This window comes from Notothenia rossii, assembly GCF_949606895.1.
Source record: "Notothenia rossii genome assembly, chromosome: 1".
In the NCBI taxonomy this organism is placed as follows: Eukaryota; Metazoa; Chordata; class Actinopteri; order Perciformes; family Nototheniidae; genus Notothenia; species Notothenia rossii.
The window spans coordinates 44888103-44915351 of NC_136912.1; the positions used below are offsets into that span (position 1 = coordinate 44888103).

The 27249-nt window shown below is 42.9% G+C and overlaps 2 protein-coding genes across 5 annotated transcripts in view; both read left to right on the plus strand.

Moving 5' to 3' along the window:
- LOC307038748 (uncharacterized protein) lies at nucleotides 1-26027 on the plus strand. Of its 4 annotated transcripts, none has more exons than XR_013808090.1 (6): nucleotides 1-730; nucleotides 19599-19717; nucleotides 20114-20203; nucleotides 23099-23307; nucleotides 24915-25023; nucleotides 25450-25477. XR_013808090.1 is itself a non-coding variant. In XM_079680419.1 (5 exons), exons 1-5 carry the CDS (start codon nucleotides 69-71, stop codon nucleotides 25472-25474), a joined length of 1005 nt encoding a protein of 334 aa, XP_079536545.1. In that variant the 5' UTR covers nucleotides 1-68; the 3' UTR covers nucleotides 25475-26027. The 4 variants fall into 4 exon arrangements, 2 of the variants coding, with proteins under 2 accessions (XP_079536545.1, XP_079536546.1); XR_013808091.1 differs by having other exon boundaries at nucleotides 20117-20203; XM_079680419.1 differs by lacking the exon at nucleotides 23099-23307 and having other exon boundaries at nucleotides 25450-26027.
- Nucleotides 26028-26836: 809 nt separating this feature from the next.
- Nucleotides 26837-27249, plus strand: part of LOC307032459 (sarcoplasmic/endoplasmic reticulum calcium ATPase 2) — a 34099-nt gene continuing 33686 nt past the window's right edge. Inside the window, exon 1 of the mRNA XM_079670439.1 lies at nucleotides 26837-27224. The gene's annotated coding sequence lies outside the window, so the exon portion shown is untranslated. The remainder of the gene's footprint in view (nucleotides 27225-27249) is intronic.

Sequence of the window (27249 nt, forward strand, 5' to 3'; positions counted from 1 at the left end):
CTGAAGCACAAGAGACACTTCAATTGCAGAGTAAACATGAGTAACAATTGTGTGAGAGATTGTCCCTCATGTGGCTCTGGGTTCATAATGACTTTTCGCGGGTGCAGACGGTCAGGAGTGACCCGATCTGGCCACGCTTCCCAGCCATCAGGAGGTTCCAGGAGGGGGCGGTGGCGAACCCGAGGACCCTGAAGGCTTCGGTGGCCACATTTGTTCCCCTCACCAAGGTGGAGGGGTTCACAGATGCTGGTTTTCCAGCCGCCCCTTCTCTGGAGCCGAGCCTGACAGCGTTTTTTGGGGTAAGACAGGCCAACATAATCGCCGGACGGCGCCCTACGTTGAGCGCCCCCAGAGACCAGTATGTCGCCCGCCAGACCGACCGGGTGCACCAGTGTGCCTTTCAAGTCGCCAGCACGTCAGCTGGCTCCAGCCTGCTCAGTCCAGTTGGTTTCGCTGTGGGCGCCCAGCCCACAGCGAAACCAACGTCCGCAGCAGCCACGGCGTCCACACCGGCCACAGCTGCAGCAGAGGCCGCAAGCGGAGAAACGCCCACAGCAACCAGGCTCGCCCTTCGGCGGCTGCAGGGGCTCCGTCCCACGTCTCCGCTCCCCGCCACCCCAGAGACAGCGTCTCCCGGCGGCGAGTCAGAGGGGAGTGAGGCTCTCCCGCTCCTGGTGTGCTGCACGAGAGCCTCCGAGGAAGCAGAGCCGGTTTTGACGTTCTGGGGGTTGTGAGTAAAATAAAGTGTGTTCATTTTCCAACTTTTTGTACTGAGTCATCAGTAACAAGTGTTTCTCACATATCCCCCCTGTGTAAGCCAGCTGCCTATAACCGGTTACTAGCCAGCAGGGCTCGTTGCAAAAGCCTGCAGGTTTTAACCTCGGTTAATAACCTGCAGAGCTCGCGGCATTCCTCTCTCCCAGATATGCCTCCTACACACGGTCATAATAAATCCACGAGCACCGTTATAACGCCTTGTGTGGACAGTACTGCACACACCACTACTCATCCCCTGGGCGTGTACACGCCTCATGATGAGAGCTAGAGTGAAATGCAGCGTGTGGAGATTCCCTCGCAGCCCTTTCGCTTCAAGAAGCGCAAGCAGCGAGGGCGTGGCTCGTCACCATGACGACCATTACAGCATATCACAGAGAAGCCTTCCCCCCCCCCCCCCGCAGTTCCATGGGATACAAGAAACACTCCTGTCAACCCAGGAACAGTGTCTTGCGCTCCATTCAGCGCTGCAGGAACTCCTGTTGAAATAGGCATTTTTTCCAAAAGGGAGGAAAATCAGGGGTTTTTACTCCCGTTATTTTGTAAGTCCCGGGAAAAAAACGGGGGAGTGAGACCCATCCTTGATCTGTCAGTGTTCCACATGCTGACGATCAAACAGATGCTGGAATGTGTTCACCAGGATGTGGTTTTATCTGGACGACCTGCTATTGCTGGCTCGCCCCAGGGAGGAAGTCGCTTTACAGACGTTACATCTCGTATCGCATATGTCAAAGCCTGGGTTTTCATAATGAATTTGAAGAAGAGCTGTCCTCTTCCCTCTCAGATATCCATTTATCTGGGAGTGGAATTAAACTCAGCCAGCAGAGCGCGGCTCTCGCGGCAGCGAGTGGAGAAACTGACAGCTCCCTCTCCGGAGTGTCACGTCAGTAGTAAGATTCATCCCGCTTTCATCTCATTAGTATGCATAGAGGGTGACAGGTGCTGTGACAGGTCACACCTTCCCCTACTTATGCTAATGAGCTAAGTCCCGCCTCCCTTTGTTCGAGGTGTGAGATCTCAAGTAGGTGTGATATCCTAAGTAGGTGTGAGATCCGTCGATAGGAGGGGGTTGATGTGTATTCACAGGTGTGAAAAGCCCCCACTGTTGCGCCTTATGGTGTATCATAAAAAATGTTTCAATCACATTAGTATGCATAAAAAGTGACAGGTGGGCCCGCCCCCAAGTCTATTAAAACAAAATGCCGCTTCCATCACATTAGTATGCATAAAAGTGACAGAAGGGCCCGCCCCAATTATGTGATGTCAGAAGACCGAGGGGGTGGAGTGAGATAAAAAAAAGAACCCCGTGCAGATAAAAAGCCAGTCATTTCCAATCATCAAGTCATCTCTCCAAAAAGAAAAAATGGCCAAGAGACGCCTCGATATGGGTTTAATCAGCGAGACGCCTGTGACAACTTACCGCCATCCGTCCGGAGCGCCAGTCAAGAAACGGATGCAGTATCTGTGCCGGGTTCAAACACCTCCGGTCGAAGATCTTGAAGAAAAATGGCTTCTGGAAAATGAACATGTTTGGGGATACGTATTCAACTATATGGCGAATTAACTGCATTTCTACAATCTGAAGAATGGAGAAACGTATGGACCCCACAGTGTTAAAGCGACGTTGACCTCAACAGATTGGGCTGTGTTAACTCTGGTGTCTTCCAGAGATCTCCACGCAACCATTGTATCGGAAGAAGTAGTGCATCAAGAAAATACTGTGAAACCAGCGGTGTACAAGATATTTGCAACAAAAAGCAAAGAAACGCAAACAAAAAGCGAGATCAGAGAAGAGTTTTCACCGTTACCCCTCAATGTGGAGGAAGAAGAAGGAAATATCCCCCCGCCGCCAGAAGTGAAAAGAGTCCTGACAAGCACCGTCTGGGAAACTAAAAGCGGACCATATGGACGATGGTATTACTGCGCAAGCCGTTTGCTGACGCAGGGGGGAGGGGTTCTCTCTAAAACACAGTGTCCTGCCATCTCTCTCTGTTTCTGCTGATGTGTAAAATATACAAAATAACGTTTTATATACTTACTCTCTTGTTAAAAGGTGATGAAGTTTGTAGCGTAAGCCAGCAATCAGTGTTCTAGTTTTAAGGATCGAAGGATCCAATGTATTTTTAAATGGAGCAGAAATAGAACTAGTCTCCCAGTGCAAGTATCTTGAACAGAGAGTGTCATATTGGACTCGCACTTGACTTTTTAAGAAACATATCCAGAAAGTATCCAATACCATGAAATTCAACTTGCAACATTTTAAAACAAATTAGACCTTTTTCTTTACTGTCAATGCTGCAAAGTCATACCTCCACTGTATGATTCTATCCCACATTGAATACTGTTTTACAAACTGGTCATTTGCTTGTGCCACACACCTGAAACCCATAGAACAGCTGTTCAAGAGAGCTATCCAGGTGTTTGACAGAAAGCCACAGTCATACCACCACTGTGCCATCCTTGAAAATCACAATTTCTTGAGTTTTTGACATTTTCATGTCTTTTAAAAGTATGTGTTTTTAAAAAAATAATATTTACATGGGCTGACCCTTTTCTTTTCATTCGCATTCTGCGTTTGCTTTTCATTTTTCTTCTCCTTTTCATTTTGCTTTTCATTTTTCTTCGGTTTTCTTTACTTTTGCTTTTCTTATCTGCTAAATGTCGTTTGCGATCTTGGTGAGTGGTATGAGATATATTGTTTCTATAGAGGTTATCTATAATACCATCTTTTAAAGAAAGATATTCTTCATATGTCATATTATCATAGTCCTCTTTTGTCCTAAAGACCTTACATGGATATGATATAGAGGAGAGCTCTTCTTCGGGAATATCCTCTCCCCTACTTTGTAACATCCATTCATTAAGCCCATATACGTTATCCTGGTGATAATAAGGGTAGGCTACATCAGACTTGGTTTTTCTCAGATCCATAGCTAGTTTTCAAACTGTCGTCTTAGTGGGGTCCTTAGTTTTATATGCTTTGCTGAGTGGAGGGAGGGACTTTTTGCGTTGAATGGGGGGAGTCATCTGTAGAATTGAGAGTTTTTTCACCAGTATAATGTCCCTCACTGTTTGAGTCTTTTTTTTTTTTAAAGTTATTTTTCAACTATCATTTTCAACCAAGCAGCAAGAGGTCAAATTTAAGAATAGGTAATAGTTTGTCACCATTTTACGGGAAATAGTCAGAGCGCAATGTCACATCTTAAAGACAGCTTGAACTGGATAAATGGTTAGTCTTCAAACATACCGTACGTTCTGCATGTTAGTATATCTGGCCAATTGGTTTAGACCCTACTGCCCTAGACGCATGCTCTCAATAGGGAAGTCACGCTTTGGGAAGAGGTGTTTCATTTCACAGATCCACCTTGATTCTTGTTGTGCTGGCTGAAGGAAGAGGGACGGGGGAGGAAAATTCAGAGGATGAAGAAGCAGAAAAATAACTTGTTTTGTAAAACGGACAGCACGTCAGTTTCAAGGAAAAGATGACACCGTGTTTATGCATGACATGCAAAATATCTTGAAGCCCTACAACCACAAAAAAAAAAAAAAGGTACAAGTATATTGTGTTAAAAATATGGCAAAAAGTCGTAATATTGTATAATGTATTGTTTCATCGAAACAGTGTTAAAATCACAAACTTGCCTTTTAGAGTCGCAGTCTTTTAGAAAAATTCTGTTTTGTTAAGAGCTACCAAAACATAGTAAACATCGCAATTATTCCCAAAACAAACTGGGAATGGGGACATCGATAACATATTTTAATGTTTAATTTTCTTCAGGGCTACCGTAGTGCACATTGATGAACACTTTAAAACAGAAATAATGCTTACAAGTGTAAATGAGCCGGATTTTAGCTTTGAGCTAATTTCCATCTGTAGTCCCGTCCCATACAGCATATAAGAACATGACATTTATATATATATATATATACAGCAAAAATAAAATACATGATATGCAGAAAGAGCATGAGCAGCATACAAGCATTGACCACATGGCAGTACAATGTAGCAGCTATGATATATAAAGTGCAAGATAAGATAAAAGCAATACATAAAGTGCAAGAGGAGATACCCCTGTGTTAAAGTGCATTTATTTAACAGTGATTACCTGTCTGTTTGTTGCTCAACCATTCTTTAAGTTGATCTTTAAAACTATTGAGAGTGGGACAATCCCGTATCTCAGTTGGGGGGCTATTCCAGAATGAGCTGCCTTTAATGGAGAGGACCTTTTGTCAAAGGTGGTCCGTCTGCAGTGGACCTCACAGTCTCCTCTGGTTTCTGACCTAGTGCTGCGTCCAGTGTGTTTTCTGTGGATGAATTCCCCCAAAGGGAGGGGGGCCAGCCCATGTAAATATTTTTTTTTTAAAAACACATACTTTTAAAAGACATAAAATATGTCAAAAACTCAAGAAATTCTGATTTTCAAGGATGGTACAGTGCTGGTATGACTGTGGCTTTCTGTCAAACACCTGGATAGCTCTCTTGAACAGCTGTTCCATGGGTTTCAGGTGTGTGGCACAAGCAAACGGCCAGTTTGTAAAACAGTATTCAATGTGGGATAGAATCATACAGTGGAGGTATGACTTTCCAGCATTGACAGTTAAGAAAAAGATCTAATTTGTTTAAAATGTTGCAAGTTGAATTTAATGGTATTGGATACTTTCTGGATATGTTTCTTAAAAAGTCAAGTGCGAGTTCCAATATGACACTCTCTGTTCAAGATACTTGCACTGGGAGACTAGTTCTATTTCTGCTCCATTTAAAAATACATTGGATCCTTCGATTTTGATTGATCGTTTACTGAACATCGTCGTTGAGAGTTTTTTCACCAGTATAATGTCCCTCGCTGTTTGAGTCTTTTTTTTTTAAAGTAATTTTTTCATCTATCATTTTCAACCAAGCAGCAAGAGGTCAAATGTAAGAATAAGTAATAGTTTGTCACGATTTTACGGGGGATAGTCAGAGCGCATTGTCACATCTTAAAGACAGCTTGAACTGGATAAATGGTTAGTCTTCAAACATACCATACGTTCTGCATGTTAGTATATCTGGCCAATTGGTTTAGACCCTACTGCCCTAGACGCATGCTCTCAATAGGGAAGTCACGCTTTGGGAAGAGGTGTTTCATTTCACAGATCCACCTTGATTCTTGTTCTGCTGGCTGAAGGAAGAGGGACGGGGGGAGGAAAATTCAGAGGATGAAGAAAGAGGAAAAATAACTTGTTTTGTAAAACGGGCAGCACGTCAGTTTCAAGGAAAAGATGACACCGTGTTTATGCATGACATGCAAAATATCTTGAAGCCCTACAACCACAAAAAAAAGATTATGTTAAAAATATGGCAAAAAGTCGTAATATTGTATAATGTATTGTTTCATCGAAACAGTGTTAAAATCACAAACTTGCCTTTTAGAGTCGCAGTCTTTTACGAAAATTCTGTTTTGTTAAGAGCTACCAAAACATAGTAAACATCGCAATTATTCCCAAAACAAACTGGGAATGGGGACATCGATAACATATTTTAATGTTTAATTTTCTTCAGGGCTACCGTAGTGCACATTGATGAACACTTTAAAACAAATATAATGCTTACAAGTGTAAATGAGCCTGATTTTAGCTCTGAGCTCATTTCCATCTATAGTCCCGTCACATACAGCATATAAGAACATGACATTTATATATATACATACAGCAAAAATAAATACATGATATGCAGAAAGAGCATGAGCAGCATATTCAAGGATGGTACAGTGGTGGTATGACTGTGGCTTTCTGTCAAACACCTGGATAGCTCTCTTGAACAGCTGTTCTATGGGTTTCAGGTGTGTGGCACAAGCAAATGACCAGTTTGTAAAACAGTATTCAATGTGGGATAGAATCATACAGTGGAGGTATGACTTTGCAGCATTGACAGTTAAGAAAAAGGTCTAATTTGTTTTAAAATGTTGCAAGTTGAATTTCATGGTATTGGATACTTTCTGGATATGTTTCTTAAAAAGTCAAGTGCGAGTCCAATATGACACTCTCTGTTCAAGATACTTGCACTGGGAGAATAGTTCTATTTCTGCTCCATTTAAAAATACATTGGATCCTTCGATCCTTAAAACTAGAACACTGATTGCTGGCTTACGCTACAAACTTCATCACCTTTTAACAAGAGAGTAAGTATATAAAACGTTATTTTGTATATTTTACACATCAGCAGAAACAGAGAGAGATGGCAGGACACTGTGTTTTAGAGAGAACCCCTCCCCCCTGCGTCAGCAAACGGCTTGCGCGGTAATACCATCGTCCATATGGTCCGCTTTTAGTTTCCCAGACGGTGCTTGTCAGGACTCTTTTCACTTCTGGCGGCGGGGGGATATTTCCTTCTTCTTCCTCCACATTGAGGGGTAACGGTGAAAACTCTTCTCTGATCTCGCTTTTTGTTTGCGTTTCTTTGCTTTTTGTTGCAAATATCTTGTACACCGCTGGTTTCACAGTATTTTCTTGATGCACTACTTCTTCCGATACAATGGTTGCGTGGAGATCTCTGGAAGACACCAGAGTTAACACAGCCCAATCTGTTGAGGTCAACGTCGCTTTAACACTGTGGGGTCCATACGTTTCTCCATTCTTCAGATTGTAGAAATGCAGTTAATTCGCCATATAGTTGAATACGTATCCCCAAACATGTTCATTTTCCAGAAGCCATTTTTCTTCAAGATCTTCGACCGGAGGTGTTTGAACCCGGCACAGATACTGCATCCGTTTCTTGACTGGCGCTCCGGACGGATGGCGGTAAGTTGTCACAGGCGTCTCGCTGATTAAACCCATATCGAGGCGTCTCTTGGCCATTTTTTCTTTTTGGAGAGATGACTTGATGATTGGAAATGACTGGCTTTTTATCTGCACGGGGTTCTTTTTTTTTATCTCACTCCACCCCCTCGGTCTTTTGACATCACATAATTGGGGCGGGCCCTTCTGTCACTTTTATGCATACTAATGTGATGGAAGCGGCATTTTGTTTTAATAGACTTGGGGGCGGGCCCACCTGTCACTTTTTATGCATACTAATGTGATTGAAACATTTTTTATGATACACCATAAGGCGCAACAGTGGGGGCTTTTCACACCTGTGAATACACATCAACCCCCTCCTATCGACGGATCTCACACCTACTTAGGATATCACACCTACTTGAGATCTCACACCTCGAACAAAGGGAGGCGGGACTTAGCTCATTCGCATAAGTAGGGGAAGGTGTGACCTGTCACAGCACCTGTCACCCTCTATGCATACTAATGAGATGAAAGCGGGATGAATCTTACTACTCACGTCCCGCAGGCCCTCTCCGTGATACAGCTGCTCAGCATGACGTCAGCTGGTCACGTGGGGATCCCCCTGGGACCCCCCCACAGGAGGAGTCTCCAGAGGTGGTTCATTCACCCGCGCATCGACCCGGTGCGTCAGAGGTAAAATGTGCTGGAGCTGTTCTCCGGTTTGGGAAGTATTCCAGCACTTCGTCCTGTTGCTGTACAATCAGACATGTGTTGATTTGCACAGACAACAGGCTACGGCAGCCTACCTCAATTGCCAGGGAGGAGTACGATCAGCGCAGCTTCTGAACGCAGCCAGGTGGCTGCTGTTCTGGGCGCGCACACGCGTTGCTCTCCATCAGAGCAATGTATATTCCCGGCGAATTGAACAGAGGGGCTTGCAGAACGCAGCAGCCGTTTTATGCGAGGAGTATGGAGACTCAGACCTGTGTCATGCACACTGGGGGGCATAGCCACGAGAAATCATTTTGCTCAGGGGGTGCTGCCAAATGTGGGGAGGGGGGTTCGTATCGCTATCAGTGATACGAGCCGCATAAATTGTTTGTTAAAGTCGAGAGACACGGCAGGCAAAAACATCGTTTTTCATGCACTGCTACATTTAGAGATGTTGTGCTATTTTGATTCCATAACATGTTTTCTTTCAGGCTTTTGGAAGGAAAACGTACAAAATACACATTTAAGTGTTTATTTTACTATATATTTTGTCTATTTCTCCTAAATTCACCAAAAGTTAGCATTCTAACGTAACATAAAGTACCGCGACCGCTGTTTGCACCATGCCATCAGAGATATCGTTGGAAAGCTCCGTCTCTCCTGCACAATCTCATCGGATCCAAATATGGTTGTTTCCTTTGTATCAGCAACCAATCGTGAAAGTACAAAAGGGTCTTAAACCAAGAAACAAAATCTCATTGGCTGGTGTCAACTTCTGACAACGTGATTCGGTCAGATGCGTCACGTGGTGTGCTAAAACAATTCCTGGTTAGCTTTCCGCTAGAAATTTAAATCTCAAAATGGCAAAAGAACAGCGAAAGAAACGTTCACAGAGAAGACAACAACAATTGTCACTTGCACAAAGCTTTATATTAGATTATACAAAAGAAAAACTACCCCGAACATGAAATACCTTCACGGAGTGCTTCGAGGCGCAAGCCGTCATCCAAAGAGCAGTAGGGTTTAGCTAGCGCCACATTGCAATCTTTAATGGTCGTTTTCTCAAAATGAGTTTTTTCTCCTACTCTGAGTCCGAAATGTCCACTTCAGTTGCACTTACATACACCAAACCTTCCAGTTATATTCCTATCAATATTATGAAGGCTTTTACTGAAGTGTTTGTTCATATATCATTCATAGCCTGAATTATATAAGATTTTATACCTAAAAACATAGCGCAAATTGATATTTTAGGGCTGTTGACAGTATTTTCTGATTTATGGAGTGATAAAAAGAGATATCCGAAATCCCTTCCGTAAAAGCCTTAGATGCTAATATGACTACAAAATGAAACAAGAATTTTGAACCTGGCTTTATCCAAAGTTCAGATTTCGGTTCCTGAAATGTGTTAAAAATATGCGCATATTTAATGAGATAATGGCTCATTTGCATATTCAGAAAACTTGTAATACAAGAAAAAATTGCCTTATTGTAGGTAATTAACTGGAGAAATTTCTAGCTGATATCTTTAAGTTAGAAAAATTAACTTATTCACCTGCCTTAACTGTTAATAAACCATTATAGATCTACATCACTTAGCAACAGCTGCACATGCCCACATGCTAACTATGGGTCTTACAAACCTACAAAACATTACAAATAGTCAGAAAATATTATTTACAATATTAATAAGACTATGAATTCAATTTTAACTGATTGACAAGGCAAAACACTGCACAGCGGCTGCAGCATTAAAGGAAAATATCGTCTTACCTTCACAAAACTCCAAATGTAGCTTTCCTCTCTGGGGTGGCACTAATGAAGACCCTCATTAGAGCAGATACATCCACATTGTCCAAAATGTTACTATGGACATGCATCAAAGTCAGATGTGTCAGTCTCTTCTGTGTCATATTACTCTAGTTGTAGAGGTGGTGGGCTGAGGAGTAGCTGGTGGTCCACCCATTTTATTGGGTTGTTTGTTGGAGAAAAAAATCCAAAATCCTTTTTTGCCCCATTCTAGAAAGTTGTCACTCTGCAGTGCGTGTGTCGCGTCAATTACGTCAATTACGTCACTACCCCACGACCTAGTCCTAGATGACTCGGATTTTATTTATTTGGATAATAAATTCAAGCCACCTGACTGATACAAATATATACTATGACTATTATATGCTACTGTATGCAGCTAATTTTATTTTAAGTAAAATCATAACTATTTTATGTAGTTTAATCATTTTTATTTAGGTGGTCACTCAGTTTTTCAAATGTACACCACTCGCCAACAGGGGATGATGCAGCACCCCCAGCACCCCTACTTCCCGCGGCTATGCTGGCGGGTCACGCGCACTGGCGCCTCAGTGGGATTTGGCTTTGGTGTTACGCGCACTAAAGCAAAGCCCCATTTGAACCTTGGGATCAGGTTCCCCTTAAACTGTTATCAGCCAAAGTAGTACTACTTTTGGCTCTAATAGCAGCGAAAAGAGTGAGTGATTTGTCTGCTCTCTCTGTGGCTCCGTCATGTCTCCGGATCCAAGGAGATGGCAGTTCAGCTGTTTTACGCCCTAACCCGGCTTCGTGCCTAAGGTCATCACAACTCTTTTAGGTCAAGAGTGATCACCCTGGCTGGCTTATTCCCTCCTCCTCACAGGTCGGAGGAAGAAGCCACGTCTCATCTGCTCTGTTCTGTGCGCTGAGGGAGGCAGAAAGTTTGATATAGTGTATTTCTGGTATATTCATTTTAATGTCCCCTCCTATATTCGTGTGTGTTAAATTTGAAGGGAAATAGTACATTTTTCCTCTTTTAAATATAGCGCAATAGTCTTTTCTTCCACTTTTATGTGTAATCAAAGGGGTGTTTTTTTGGGCTATTTGTGAGCAGGTATAATACAAATTACCTTTGACATCTGCTTTGCAGTTCCCAGACCTCTGAAGAGGCCCTGAGTCTCTGGCTTCCTCTGTTAAGTGCTAAAACTATTATTGATTAAGCCAAAGGACATTTTCCTCAAATATAATGCAGTTAAAGTCCTGTTAATGAGTGATTCATGTCCAGCATGCATTAGTTAAGAAACGATAAGGGTGTTGGTGTGTTGAAATGTACGTGCGTTTCCTGCAAGACTCTTTTCAGATCAGGAGATGATTGGGTCACACACAAGTTAGAGAGACAATTGTCCTTCTGATTCTAAAGTAAGCTGACTTTGGGGTGAAAGGAAGTTCACAGAAGCCATTAAGCCACAAGAACAATTAACTTATGTTGGTTGACTGATTCGGTGACTGTCATGGGACGATGGCGTTTGGATATTTACAAGTATGGCTTTCATAAAGAAAAACAGGTGACTGTTGTGTGATAAGGTACATGATAGGATGTGTGTGTGTGTGTGTGTGTGTTGAAGATGTTTAGGGGGAATGAGTATTTGTCCTGTCAAAGAGTCCTCTGTCATGACTCCAAATCATTGATTTGGGGACTGCCTGAGGGCAGAGGGACAGAAACACACGCACACACACACACACACACAAACACACACACACACACGCGCACACAGAAGAAACAGATGGAATCAACAACTGCGGACTCACTACCTGGGGTCCCGCCCAGAAGTGAAACCGACCAATGGAACACTGCCAACTCACTGGCTAGCTCGCTCAGAAATGAACTCGCCAATAAACAAATAGCTAGGGAGGAGCAAGCGATACAACTCCTCCCCACCTGTGTATAAATGTTGTGATCATTTTGTTGCTCTGCGCTCTTGTTTCTGACTGGCTCTCGTGGTACGTATATCACACGGTGGTAGAACCTTAGCCCGGAGTACTCTGCAGAGTGCTTCGTGATTAGGTGATTGGGTGATGTATTGTATGTTTTTGCCATTAAAACAGATTATTGTTTAACCCTTATCCTGGTGCTTTGACTTTTCCTTCTTTTAAAACAAACTCATAGAGGAACGCGCGGAGCAGAGGTTCTGCCCCAACAGCGCGCGCTGTCCTGCTATGTGGCGCGCACGGCTGCCTTGCGCCGTTCTCAGCGCCTGTTTGTGCATTATAGAGAGCGCTCGATCGGGGAGCCTCTATCTGCACAACGGCTGTCACACTGGCTGTGTGAGGAAGTGTCACAGGCATATGTCTCCTCTAGGGTGGATCCCCCGGAGAACATAAATGCGCACTGCGCCAGAGGAATTTCCTCCTCCACGGCTTTGCACGGAGGAATGTCAGTGGAAGATATTTGCACTGCTGCATCTTGGTCTTCCCCCTGTTCATTTATTCAATTGTATTTGAAGGATGTCTCCCATTCCTCTCTGACACACCCTGTACTGAGTGTCTTGTCAGAGTGAGTGACGTCAGGGATCCAGCTGTGCGCCTCTTAGCCTCACGGCACACGGAGAGCGGCCCTTTTTCCCTCTTTTTGTCACTGGGCAAAGTATGACCTTCGTCTCTACTTTTTCACAGCGGCAGGTATGTATTGTTCCCAGCCTTCGTCCCCTCATGGAGAATATTCATGTTATGCTATATTCCAGGGACGGTGATGCGCCATTATGCATGGCGCAATAGGCATGGCGCAATAGGCATGGGTTGTTATTGAGCAGGTGTGTCTATGCTTCTAGTACCGGGCGGACCCAGTGGGGCGCAGACTATATCATGCTTTGCCCTTAACCCAATAGCGATAGCCTTAGAGGGCGAAGCCATATACGAAATAGAACTGAAGTTACCTACTGTAGCTCCAGCTTCTATGAGTATTGGCGTAGCCCTCTAAGTGCTGGGCCCCACTGGCTCCACGAATAGCTGAAGAAAAGTTGTTTTGTATGGGAGCAGATTGTCGGGCCTCCTTCCTAGTTATACCGGAAGGGAGCCCGAGGGTGGGGCCCACCTTGCGGGCGGGCGTGGACTACAAGTGTTTTCAGTGCTACGCGGGTGCGCAGGGGGATTACCCGATAGCGATAGCCTTAGAGGGCTACGCCAATACTCATAGAAGCTGGAGTTACAGTAGGTAACTTCATTTATGGGTGTTTTGCTGTTCTCCCTGTCATGTTTTCCTCCTTGTGTATTGTCTGGTCCTTCTCTCTGTGTTTTCCTCCCTGTCGTTAGTTTCTAATTGTGTCTAATTGTCTGATTGTGTTCACCTGTTTCCCTTCTGTTTCTCCTGTGCTCATCAGCGTCAGCCCCGCCCCTGATTGTCCCCACCTGTGTCTTGTTATCCTGTGTTTGAATTCCCCTGTCTCCCATGTGTTCTTTGTCAGTTTGTCTTGTCTCTTGCCATGGTCAGGTCTATGCTCTCTTTGTGCTCTTGTAAAGTTTTGATCCTCTCTACATGAGCGCTTTCATTTTGTTCTCTATTTTTGTCATCTCAACTAGAGATTCGATAGTGACTATTTTTGGTTCATCTTGCTGTTTTTGGAAAATAAAGTATCTTACCAATACTTTACGTCTGTCTCCCGGGTCGTGCAATTGGGTCCTATATCCTGAGTGTCTGAGTTCCTAACAGAACGAACTGACCATTATGGACCCAGCCGACCCAAGAACGCTTCATGCCGTACTGTCAGCACGAGGCGAGAAGATTGATCACCACGAGGAACAGTTGGGCATAGTCAACCAGGGAATACAAGAGCTGGGAGAACGCCAGGCAGAGATTCAGGAAAACATTTCTCCACAGATTCAACAACTGGCTGCACAGATGAATCATTTGTTCACTCACCTACAGACTGCTCCAGTACCGGCCCCAGCAGCCATGGTTCTGCCTTCACTACCGGCCCCAGTAGCCATGTTCCCGACTCCAGTTTCGGCTACAGTACTGGCTCTTCGGCCAATGCCAGCTTCCTGTGTCCTGTCGGCTTACCGACCGTCTCGAGCCTCCTCTCGAGTCCCCTCTCAAGTTCCTTCTCAGGACCCCTCTCGAGTCTCCTCTCGAGTTTCCTCTCAAGTTCCCTCTGGAGTCCTTTTTCAAGTAATCTCTCGAGTGCCCTCTCAAGTCACCTCTCCAGTTCCCTCTCGAGTCACCTCTCAAGACTCCTCTCGAGTTCCTTGTCAAGTCTCCTCTCGAGTTCCTTCTCAAGTCTCCTCTCGAGTTCCTTTTCAAGTCTCCTCTCGAGTCCCTTGTCATGTTCCTTCTCAAGTCTCCTCTCGAGTTCCTTCTCAAGTCACCTCTCGAGTGTCCTCTCAAGTCACCTCTCAAGTCACCTCTCGAGTGCCCTCTCAAGTCACCTCTCAAGTCTCCTCTCGAGTCACCTCTCAAGTCTCCTCTCCAGTCCCCTCTCGAGTCACCTCTCCAGTCAGCTCTCAAGTCTCCTCTCGAGTCCCCTCTCCAGTCACCTCTCCAGTCAGCTCTCAAGTCACCTCTCGAGGTCCTTTTGAAGTCTCCTCTCAAGTCCCCTCTCGGGTCACCTATCGAGTTCCCTCTCAAATCTCCTTTCAAGTCACCTCTCGAGTCCCCTCTCAAGTCCCTACTCAATGTCCTGGTCCGTTGGAGGTTCCGATGGGGGTCCTGGCAACTCCATGTCCTGTCCCGTTGGGGGTCCCGCCAACTACTCTTCTGCCGGGGGTCCTACAAACCCTATTTTCTGTGCCGTTGGAGGCCCCGCCAACTACTCTTCTGCCGGGGGTCCTGCCAATCCTATGTTCTGTGCCGTTGGAGACCCCGCCGACTACTCTTCTGCCGGGGGTCCTGCCAACCCTATGTCCTGTGCCGCTGGAGGCCCCACCGACTGCTCTTCTGCCGGGGGTCCTTCCAGTCCTCGGTTCTGTGCCGTTAGGGGTCCCGCCGACTGCTCTTCTGCCGGGAGTCCTGCCAACCCTATGTCCTGTGCCGTTGGAGGTCCAATCGACACCTGTTTCGTCGGGAGTCTTGCCGGCTCCATGTCCTGTCTCGTTGGGGATCCCGCCGACTGCTCTTCTGCCGGGGATCCTGCCAGTCCTACTGTATGTTCTGTGCCATTGGAGATCCCGCCGACTGCTCTTCTGCCGGGGGTCCTGCCGGTTCCGTGTCCTGTCCCGTTGGGGGTCCCGCCGACTGCTCCTCTGCCGGGGGTCCTGCCAGCCCTATGTCCTGTCCCGTTGGGGGTCCCGCCAACACCTGCTCCGCCGAGTTTCCTGCCAACACCGTGTCCTGTCCTGTTACGGGTCCCATCGACACCAGCCCTTGCTCCGTCATGGGTCCCACTGACACCAGCCCAGGTTCCGTCCAGGGTCTCGTCTACGCCTGACCCGCCAGGGGTTCCACCAGCTCCTGCCCGTCCTTGTGCCCGGCCTCCTGAGTTCCCAGCGGCTTTCGCCCTGAAGTCCGGTCTCCTGAGTTCCCCAGCCGAGGACTCCACCATGAACTCTGCCTTGCCCCCGGGCCATCTGCCCGAGAACTCCATCATGGGCTCTGCCTTGCCCCCGTGTCATGGTTTGTGAAACAAGCAGGACCCAAATGCAGATTTAAACTGAAACTTCCTTTATTTCAAGGCTATGATATCTCTATACAATGACAAACAGAACACTCACCGCAGAACTAGTCAGGGAACAAGACGAACCGACCAAGACAGACAGACAACCCAGAACTTAAATACACACAAGACTCAATCACACAACAAGACACAGGTGAGGAGGGAGGAGAAAACACAGGGGCCCAGGTGAACATAATCAGACAATTAGACACACCAGGGAAACTAATGACAAGACAATAACCCAAAGGAAAACATGACATGGAAAACAGCAAAAACACCCAAACCTACAAAACTATAAACGTGACATAACATGAGAATCGTGACACCCCGGGTCGTCCGCCCGAGGACTCCACCATGAACTCTGCCTTGCCCCTGGGCCGTCCGCCCGAGACACCCATCATGGAATGTGCTTTGCCTCTGGGTTGTCGTCTCGGACCCCCTCCACCCACCCTTTTGGATATTTTGGATTTTTGTTTTGGAAGTCTGGAATCCATCCCTTGAGAGGGGTTCTGTCACGATTCTTGTGTTATGTCACGTTTTTAGTTTTCTATGTCTTGTTATGGGTGTTTTGCTGTTCTCCCTGTCATGTTTTCCTCCTTGTATATTGTCTGGTCCTTCTCCCTGTGTTTTCCTCCCTGTCGTTAGTTTCCCTGGTGTGTCTAATTGTCTGATTGTGTTCACCTATTTCCCTTCTGTGTCTCCTGTGCTCATCAGCGTCAGCCCCGCCCCTGATTGTCCTCACCTGTGTCTTGTTATCCTGTGTTTAAATTCCCCTGTCTCCAATGTGTTCTTTGTCTGTTTGTCTTGTCTCTTGCCATGGTCAGGCCTTATGCTCTCTTTGTGCTCTTGTAAAGTTTTGATCCTCACTACTTGAGCACTTTCAAAATGTATTTGGAAAATAATTGAGTTCGCTTTTTTAATAGCCGAAGAGACAAAACATGAGTGGCATGGATAAATAAGTTTAGATATACCTTCTGCTTTAGTAAGAAGAACTCTTCCAAAAATAGTAAGAACTCTAGTTAACAAACGACTGAGAGATTTCTTCATATCTGTGATACGGTTACAAATATTAAGATCTTCTCTCCTGATATAATTTTTAGTAGGGCTGGGACTTTAACGCGTTAATTAAGATTAATTAATTACACAAAAGTTTACGCGTTAAAAAAATTAACGCATTTTAATCGCACTTATTTTTGCACCGCGGAACGTTTCTCACTGGATTAGTTTCAGGGGTACCGATTATACTGGAGCACCAACTAACGTACATGACTTCAGACAACAACAAACCACAGTGAACAATATTCAAACTTGAACGAAGAAGCTGATGAGACCGCTTTGGTTGGCCCCGTGGATGGGACATTTTGTTTTAAAAAACGGACGGATGGAAGCGTCGATAAGAGCACGGTTGTTTGCAAATTATGCAAAAAGGAATTCGCATATCACCGCAGCACATCAAGCCTCAAGTATCACCTCAATGCAAAACATATAGCAGCTAGCGTAGAAGCTAGCGTGGACGTTAGCCCGACTCGTAGTACAAGGACCCACACCCAATTCGCGTTGATCAAACAGTGGCCTATGCAACAGAGAGATTTTATTTTTCATCAGGATATTGGAAGAATAGGAGGGATTGAGGTCAATCACTGGCACTTTTTTATTTTATTTTAAATGGTACACTTTATGTTGAACTATTTATTACGTTGTTGGTGCAACTGGCACTTTATGTTGAACTGTTTATTGTTTTGGCCAAGGTTATGAGAGAGTTGGACTGAAATGTATTAGATTTTTTAAATCAACTGTTGGTAAATCAACAAAGTCTGTTATGGCCTCTGAAGCAACAGAGAGATGTTTTCTAATAGTCAGGGTTTCCAATGTTCTGAATGTACTTGAAAGTATTGTGTTTTACTTAAAAAACAAAGTGTTATAGTTTACAGAAGGTCTACCTACCAATAGGCTACCTGAATCTCTGAAATGTACTATATTCCTAAATATGCTATTGCTACACTTTATGGCAAAAATTGCACTTTTCTGTTGGTCTTGGTTAAGTACATCCTTGAAAAAAATAAACAATGTTTTGTTGCTTAAGCTTATGTATTCAGTCATTATTCAATGGTATACTAAAATCCATGTGAAAAAAAATTGCTTCTCACTGTTCTCAGGTCAAATATTTATATGTGATTAAAAATGCGATTAATTTCGATTAATTAATTACAAAGCCTCTAATTAATTAGATTAATTTTTTTAATCGAGTCCCGGCCCTAATTTTTAGATAATGTTATTCCTAAATATTTCACTTCAGGTACCACTCTAATAGAGTCAATAGTGGAATCATCACATGAATGGATAGGGAGTAATTCACATTTTGAAAGATTAAGAGATAACCCTGATAACCCTATCCAGTTCTTATTATACATCCATGGCTTCACGTTGGTAACCTACTGCTTTCCTGTAGTAGCGGGCAGGTACCGGTAGGTGGCACTGCAGGGGCCCGGTACAGCATCCTGGAAAAGACAGAAGAAGAACATGTCGTCATTGTTTTGGTCTGTCTTTTGTGCAGATTGGATGGTAGAATACATGCAATCTTTTAAGCTTTTATTTTCCAAATACTAAGATGAGTTCAGCAGACTGATAACAGAAACCTGCTGAAACAGGACGGTTATTACAACGTTATTATAGCGTAATATGACACGTAAGATCTTTTACTGCAGCTTTCACTTTCCATAGGTAACATTAGCATACTGGGACGCTTATCTGTCTGGAATAGGATAACTCGATTAAAAATGTAATGGAATAACATTGTTTGAAGAGTAGTGTAAAGTTGTTATAACCGCATTTGACCGTCCTTTCAAAAATAACGACATGATTCAGGTGAAGAAGCAAGGAGTGTCTGCATCGACCTGTTCACAAAGCAGTAGTTATTATTACTTTTATTACTATATATTACTATTATACGTGCAATTAAGTACACTTTTGAGGTTCTTTACTTTTTTTTGTAACTTCAGTTACTTTATAGATGTGGATGTATTATGTGAAATATAATCAAGTGTTAAATCAGACTTTAGTTCCACCTGGAGTACATTCACAAGCTACCCTGCATTATACAAAGTCATTCAAATTAGCTGCACCTTTACCAGCTTTGAGAACACTTTAATGATCAATCATTATAAAACATATCATATATATTATTCTGAAATGGACCAATCCGCACGATGACTACTTTTACTGTCGCTCCTTTAACTAGATTTTGATTCTAATACTTTTGTACTTTAGTAGAAAACATTTGTTAGAGTAATAACTTTGACTTGTAAAAGAGTATTTCTACACTCTGGTACTTCTACTTTTACTCAAGTACAAGATCTGAGTACTTCTCTGCAAACGTACGTAACCTGTACGTTTGCAGAGACACAAGTGTGAAGATGTGTGTCAAATGCAATTTATAAGCAATAACAAACATAATGGAAGCTGTATATGTATATTAGTGATAGTGTGTTTCCTGCTAAACATCATGTAGGTTAATGGTAAGGAGGAAAGGCCAAAAAGAATAGCTAAAACCTGCAGGAATAAAATAACATGACTTATTTAATCATTAATAATAATTTTGATTTTAACGTAAGACTTGACAACCAAAGGCTGCTTTGTACATTAAAATAAAAAGGTTTACCATGTGTGACCAGCTCAGACGTGTAATATGTTTGTTTATATGAAGTGTGAAATATACAGGGTAGTGTCCATGCACAAAGAGTTGATACTAGAGGTCAATTCATTTGCACTAAAGTTCATTTAAAATGTGGTTGAATTACTTTTTGGTAGAAGTACTCTGTGGAGCTAAAAACTGGTACTAACTACAATTTGGAAGAAAACTTTCCTAAGTATAAGAGAATAACTGATGCAATTCACAATAAAGGAAATAATCTGCTCAAAAACATCCAAACACCTGTGTTTCAGATCATTCACCATGACAACCAAGCATGGGCTGATAACCGATTCATTCAAGGTGGTGAAGAAAGCAAAGAGAGGGGCGAGAAAAGCCAAGAGACCCCTTTCACCTCCTCCGACACACCAAGGTAAAGAGTGTGTGGGTGTGTGTGTGTGTGTTCATATTTTCCCCTCAGTGAAACAGAAAGACTGTGAAAAACATTCACATTTTCAAATATGTCTCTTTATATTTGAGTTTAATGTCAGCTTTAGTTTGTAAGTGTCTATCGACTGATACCTGCACACTGTTGGTGTGTCCTATACAATGCACAATGTGACCATAGCCTTTATGGAAATGAAAACCTGATGTCCAGTTTATATTAAATATAGCAGTGTTGTAGGAAAAAAATATTAGATTTTTATTTTTAACTTTTGTTTATATTGATTAATATCTACCTATTTCATTGCTGTGTTGGATGAATCTGGTACTTGGATGTGAGATCAAATATATTTCACATAATCTCTCTCTGACTCTGTCCTTGGAGCAGAGGCTGGAGCTGTGATGCTGCAGGAGGAGGAGGAGCTGCGGACCCTCAGAAACTTTGACCTGGACTGGAGGTTTGGGCCCTGCACAGGTAACACACTGCCCAAACAGATAAAGTGCTGTCAACTCAAATATCTGTCACTGGTTTAAATGTGTGTACAGTGTGAAAATCTCTGAGTATTCAAATCCATTTCATGAAAAAGGTAATAGAATCAGGCCCAGTTCTATTATAACAAGTGCCTCATGCTTAATCAAATAAAGACTGACCTTATCCAACGTTCAGATTGATTGTCATGTTTCAGAAATGCCCTAAAGAATAATCTGACTTTTTTAAAAACATATCTGTGTTGATTTAATCAGAGTAGAATTAGTTGTATCAGATTTCAGTCAGACAACTCGCGTGTTTCTTAATAGTTTTATTAGAAGCAGCATATAGTTTGAGTTTGGCGTCTAGGCTCGGGCCTCATCACTCCACAGATTTACAAAGAACATTGAGTAATGATTAGATAACTATCCCCCGAGCCTACAGTTGGAAGCTGGGGTGGTGGTGGGGCAGGCGAGCAGCAGCAACATGAAACACAGCAGCAGGAACATGAACGTAGCAATAGCAAGTGAACACAGCAGTGGCAGCAGCAGCATAGCGAGGCAGAGGCAGGAAGACCTGGCAGCTTAAATAGAGCGGCATGTTTAGGAGAATGTGTTTGGTTGGTTGTAAGAGGGACGAGGTGCGTCACGGGTTAATGTATCATTGGTGCTCGAGTTGACTGCCCGAACTAGCTCGCAGGCTTCGCCCCATATTTGGTATTTCTTTGTGCATCAAGTAGAGACAGGTCCAGGATGATGTTAGCCTAGCTTAGCTCAAAGGTGGAGGCAGAGGGAAACTGCTAGCTCCAACAAAAGAAGCAGATATACAGCCTTGTAGAAGTCCAATAAAACATAAAGATGATTTGAACATTGTATAGTAGAAATGTAACACCACAACACAAATCACCACCAGATGCATATCATGAATTATTCTTTAAAATAACATTGATATCCCCCTGAAGAAAGAAAGAATCATTTGTTGGTGTTGTGGTTAATGGAACATCCCATGTGGTGTGAACATCCACAGGATTCAACTCTTTTCTTTAGCTTTAAAGACTTTGGTGGGGGAGTGTTCTACACTTGATTGACAGAGGTGGTGGTGCAGGTAGAGAGTAGTGATGTGTCGGTCGCGAACGAGCCGATTCTTTTGAACGGCTCTTTGGTACGAACAAGGGGAACCGAGTCGCACTTGGTGAGAGCCGTTCTTGTTATCGTTCAATCGTTGGTCCGCACTCACTGCCAAAATCCACTCGCCTTTTAAAAAGCTTGATTTTGTTCCCCAAACGTATTCTGTGAAGACCCGCTCCTACTCTGATTGGTAGGTTTCAGCACGAGGAGTGAGATGGGGTGGGTCTTAATGGAATACGCGAGAGAGAGAAGTCATAACAAGTGGTACAGGACAGGTAACAACGTGTTTTTCGGATGGAAAATGAGCCAAACGCGAAAACGCAGCAGCATTTAGATGCACTTCAACCAAAACCCAGGCAGTGATAAAGCGCACCATTTGTAAAGGCAAAATATCCTTTAAAGCAGGGTCAACAAATAATCTCCATCGCAACTTAAAAACACATTATTTAATATTAAGAGTTGCGTGAATTTTATTCAAGGCAAGGCAACTTTATTTACTTAACACATACAGAGGGTAAATTAAAAGTATATTCACTGACATGAATGACATGGATATGGCGCCACCTTGTGTCATGTTTGTTTAGGTCTGGCAATACAGTCAATCATTATCCTGGTGATTATTTCACAGATATACCTAGTAACGCCCCCTCTAAAAAAAACGTCTCTTTTGAACGGCTCTTTGAAAGGAACAGAGCCATAAGATCCGGCTCCCTTCAAAGAGCCAAAATTCCCATCACTAGTAGAGAGGGGAGAGACTTGGGATTTTTAACACCCCCCCTGTGTTGCCTCTCTTCATCTTTTGAAAAGCGAGGATGAGGCTGGTAATATATATGTGGTAATATGATATGTGCCACATGAACATTTTTAAAATCCAAGTTATTAAAAGTTTAATATTGAGGGTTTATAATATCATATTGTATGGGTCCCACTGTTCTGAGGTGAAACTGAGCATATCTTCAACAGAACATCTGAACTGTCAGGTTTTAGGCAGGAAGGCGGAACAAAGAGCAGTAAAAACAAGATAAAGTAGTCTTTACCAAAAGCAAGATTTCATTTACAAAAAAGCTGAGAGTTAGGGTTAGGGTAAACAAAGAAAAAAGACACAGCTGGGGGAGGTAAAACACAGGGGCAGCAGGTGAACACAATGAGACAATCAGGCACAGGAGGGAAAACACAGGAACGAAGGCACAAGGAGAAAATAAATGTCAAAATAAAACAGGAAACTAAAAACACAAAAACTCCAATTATGGCAAGAACAAGCCTCAATTTTAAATTCTTCCTTGTCCTGCTCCAACCTCCGTAATTCTTTTGGGGGAAATCAATTTGTTCCTATACGTTTAACTGATTTAGACCCTAATCCCTTGACAACTGTCTGCATTTTCCATGAAAATGTTACAAGGACAGCTCTACAGATTCACATAAACACTCATTCCTCTTTTAGCAAGACAAAATAAAGTGTTATATTGGAAGTAGGCCAATGGGTGTGGGATGTTTTATATAATCTTAAATTAGAAGAAAAATGTAAATGCTACTGGATATAAGCCTGTACTGTTGTATCAAAACGTACTATATCAAACTTATTTATGTAATCTTATGAGAAAAAATACACACATTTATTAAAATAAATACTAATTATTATAATCAATATTTATCAAATCATAATGTGTGATGAAAGGTGATGCTCATAGTGATATATCAATAGACAAGAATGCCCAACAAAGTGGCTGTGTGTAGCCTTTACTGTTCTGATAAAGTCCTACACTGTCATATTTAGGGCTTTCAAACCAACGCGGTTCCAGGCCAGTTCAGAGTTGGAGCCTGCAAAGCACCGTTTTTTCCTGTTCACCCCGCAGCGGAACCGCCTCTAAGCTCCGGAATCCGGTTCGTTTCAAGCACCAAAAAATTGTCGGTCTAGAAGCAAGAACCGCATACGTCACGCTTACATCGGAGGGGGGCGAGATTAACCTGAGCTAACAGTTAAAGGTGAGTATGGCAAATGAAAGTTGTAACAAGCAGTAGCGCTGAGCAAAGTGACTAGAACACAACCCACTTATTAAAAAAAACACAGTTTATAAAGTCAGGCAACACTAACCAGGCTTCGTGTGATTCTGTTTATTTGCACCTTACTTTGATCATCCGTTCGCTGTTATTGATTATTATGGAGAGCAGGCAGACGTTTTGTTTTGTATTATAGCAGCTATCGGATGGAATCAATACATGGGCTGCACAGGTTGTCATGTCCGACTATCACAAGTAGAATCATAATGAAAAATACGCCTGTAAAATGTGCCTGTAGAAAACGGCTTATGCCACAATAGGATAGCAATAGCAAGTAGTCAGTTTAGCTTCGGTTGCTATGCTAACATCACCCATTTTATACCAGAGAAACTTTAATAACAGCGTTGTGATGCCAAACAGCGTCAATTCATACTGAAACACATTCTCTTATGGGGAATTGGGGATATGTATCAGCTGCTCGTGTGACAGTCAGACAGTGAATACTTTACAGCGGCCGCGGTCGTGTGAGCTAACCCGGAGCTAACGGGAGAATAAACTCCCCTGGAAGAGCAGCACTGCAGCGGTCGGTAAACGCCGGTGAAACACATGAATAAACAATGAACCACGGCACTCTGGAGAAAAGCATAAGGTTGGAGAAGTCGTTATTTAATTTAATCTGGCTTCGTATGATTAAAAGCAACACGATCATCGACCCGAATGCAAAACAACAGAAAACAAAAAGGACATCATACAACATAATTACAGGGGTACAAATGACAACCTATTCACAATGACAGGTATCAAATAGCATTTCATCTATCCGAGCTTTAAAATGACGCAGGGGAACCAAAATGCTCAGTTTCAAAAATGTTTGCAGAGTGTTCCAAGCTAGAGGGGCTGTACACATAAAAGCTTGAGTACCTAAAACAGTCCGAGCACTTGGCACATGTTATTAAAACACATCCCGGGATCTCAGGCAATAGCTACTTGCCACTCTCAGTGAGATCAAATAGCACATATAAGTTGGTAGTTTACCCAACATGGCTTTATAGATAAACATGTACCAATGACTGAACAGTTAGTGAAGGCAAACTTGACTGTACCCTACATACAGGGTACAGTGATGAGTAGGTGCTTTACAGTTTGTAACAAATCTCAGCGCACTGTGATAGGCGGCATCTAACTTGATCAGGTCAAAATTGGCAGGTGCATTCAGATCAGATCACCATAGTCCAGCACTGGTAAAAAGGTCACAGAGACTAGCTTGTTGTTGTTGTTGTTGTTGTTGTTGTGAGCGCCGTTGGGGAGAAAATCAGCGACGTAAACGGTGACGTCATGACGCAGCAGCGGCAGCACCAGTCGGGCTCTGTGCGGTGTGAACAAAACGGGAACTGAAAAGAAAAATCGCTTCCGAACCAGAAACGCTCTAGCACGGAGCTAGAACGGGAATCGCGTTGGTGTGAAAGCCCTAATTAATGCACAAATCAGTATTGTTGATTTAATCTGCTTTCCTTCAAGTTTTATTCGTGCTAAAGCAACTTTTCATCAAACAAAGCACTGAATCATTGATCAAACCTGTCTTTGTTCTCCAGGGATCAGCCGGCTGCAGAGATGGGAGCGGGCAGAGCTTCATGGTCTGGACCCTCCTGAGGAGATCAGAGAGCTGCTGCAGACACACACAGACCCAGAGTACAGCCTGAGGTAACAAACACAGTGTATTTGAAAACAAAATACTTACTTTGTATTTACTCCTATACTCACCATGTTAACATGGTTTAGTAACGCACACTGATGAATTTGGTTTAAAGCCCATGTGTTCTTTTTGTAATGTATATGATTTACCCTATTCATGAGCTAAGATGACTGACATGGTGCATACACTCAAGTTGCAACACAGGCTGTCAGTAATATTACTTGTTATGATGTGTTTATCATGCTATGATACTTTTACTAAGGTTGAGTATTTGAACTGTATCCATCTGTATTTGATTAATATTGTTCTTCATTATTCATAACTCGTAATTATGGATAATTTGAGTCTGCATTTGAACTAGGTAAGTTTCAGGCATGTTCATATTAATAGGAACTTTATTCATTTGTTAGTAATGATTTTTTTTTATCTTTCAGCTTATGGAGGGACTATCCTTTGTGAGGAAGACATCGTCAGAACGAGAAAATAATTCCGATTAAAACAAAAGCTAAGCTAATATCAACCCAAATTGTAAAAATGCGTGTCAGAGGGATTTACCTTTCGCCCTAAGCCCCTAGAAACCTACATAGAAGAAAACAAATTAAAAGGAGGACATTTAAAGGGAGTAACCTGAGGACGAGGAGCGGAGGAAAGGTCCATCTTACAGGATGGACACAGAAGAAGACACAGCCTCCAGTTTGGGTTTTTTCTTGCATTTGTTCTTCGTAGTTTTCTACTTTTATTAAAAAAAAGTCTACCAAACTACTGATTTCTTCTTTGTTGTGTTTTAATATAGAAGGAAAGACACTGTGGAAATAAGCTGGTGAAGTGAAAGTTACACATTCACACAGTTTGCCTCAGTAACAATTTGTTCATGTGAAAGTGTTCTACAGCGCTGCCAAGAGATGGAAACATTGAAAAGGGTTAAGCCAAGTCTGTGCTAGCCTATGTTAATGGTCAGTGAGATAACAATGTGAATGTGAGGATTAAAAAATAAAATAATGTTGATTATAAACACATGTCTATGGTTTCTGTGATTGAGGTTTCTCTTCATAAACAGGGAAACAACCATGATTAATTATCATTGTACTATTGTGTGTCACAAAATGCAGTTATAGTTCTATTTTTCAGTGAAAGTAGTGCTGTAATGATACAGTTTATTGTGGAAAATATAGATTGTGGAGGGTATTAAAACGAACTTTGCAGGTACTGTTTTAGTAATACACGAGGATGAAAAGGAGGGCTACCTTCTTAAACCGTAAACCTCCTATCCCAATCCATCAATTTTTGATTGGACAGCAATATCGTCAATCACCCAGAGCTCAAACCTGATTGGAGCCCGTATCCATCAGTTAACCGACAGCAGACGCACCGCCCGCTGATTGGCCGAGATCGCTGAGACTGAGGACAGGGGGGGAGGGCGTGGGCTGGATTTGAGAGGAATCTACAGGAATCTATCGTTCTACATTCCGGCTCTCCCATTTGGTTTATTCGTACTTTATACGTCGCGTATTCAGTTAATCACGTTAATTACGCCGCAGAATTAAGTGTCAAGGTAGATACAATTAGCCGCGATAACCCATGGCGATAACACTTGAAGTCTGTCGACTTTAAATGTTAACAACATCCCCTAATTTGACGGCGAGGGAAGAAATACAGCTGTCAGTTTTCCTGTGGTCGTTGAATACTTAAGGAATAAAAAAATAAATACATTTACGGTCATGAAATTTGCATTTAAATCACATCATGGCATATGGCACAAATGTTTATTCTGAAGGTTTGGACCGGAAGTGGTTTTATGTGACTGTTAGCTTGACTTGATTGGCTACTGTAACGCTAGCCTGTATGAGTATTAGCAAGGATGCTCGGTCTCTGGTATTAGTGACCCATAGACAGAGAGTGCAGCCTGGACGAAGATTGATAATACAACGCTGTCTTGTATGACCATAATTACACAATTATTCGCCTTATATAAGACTTACTTTCTTTTTAAAACAACATTTTTACCACTCGGGAATCGTAGGCTGTTTATATGGAAATATGATTAGCTGTCACAGTATAACGGACGTAAAGCTAGACAGTTTGTGGTAAAAACGCATTTTACTTTTTCTTTTCTTTTCCGTTGCTGTTGGGAATTTAGTTCAATGCGTATGGTGCTGAGATATATCGTGCCATTCTGAAAGTGCAGGGACGGTGGACAGACGTCGCTCCGGTAAGCAACCTGTTCATCTCTGAGG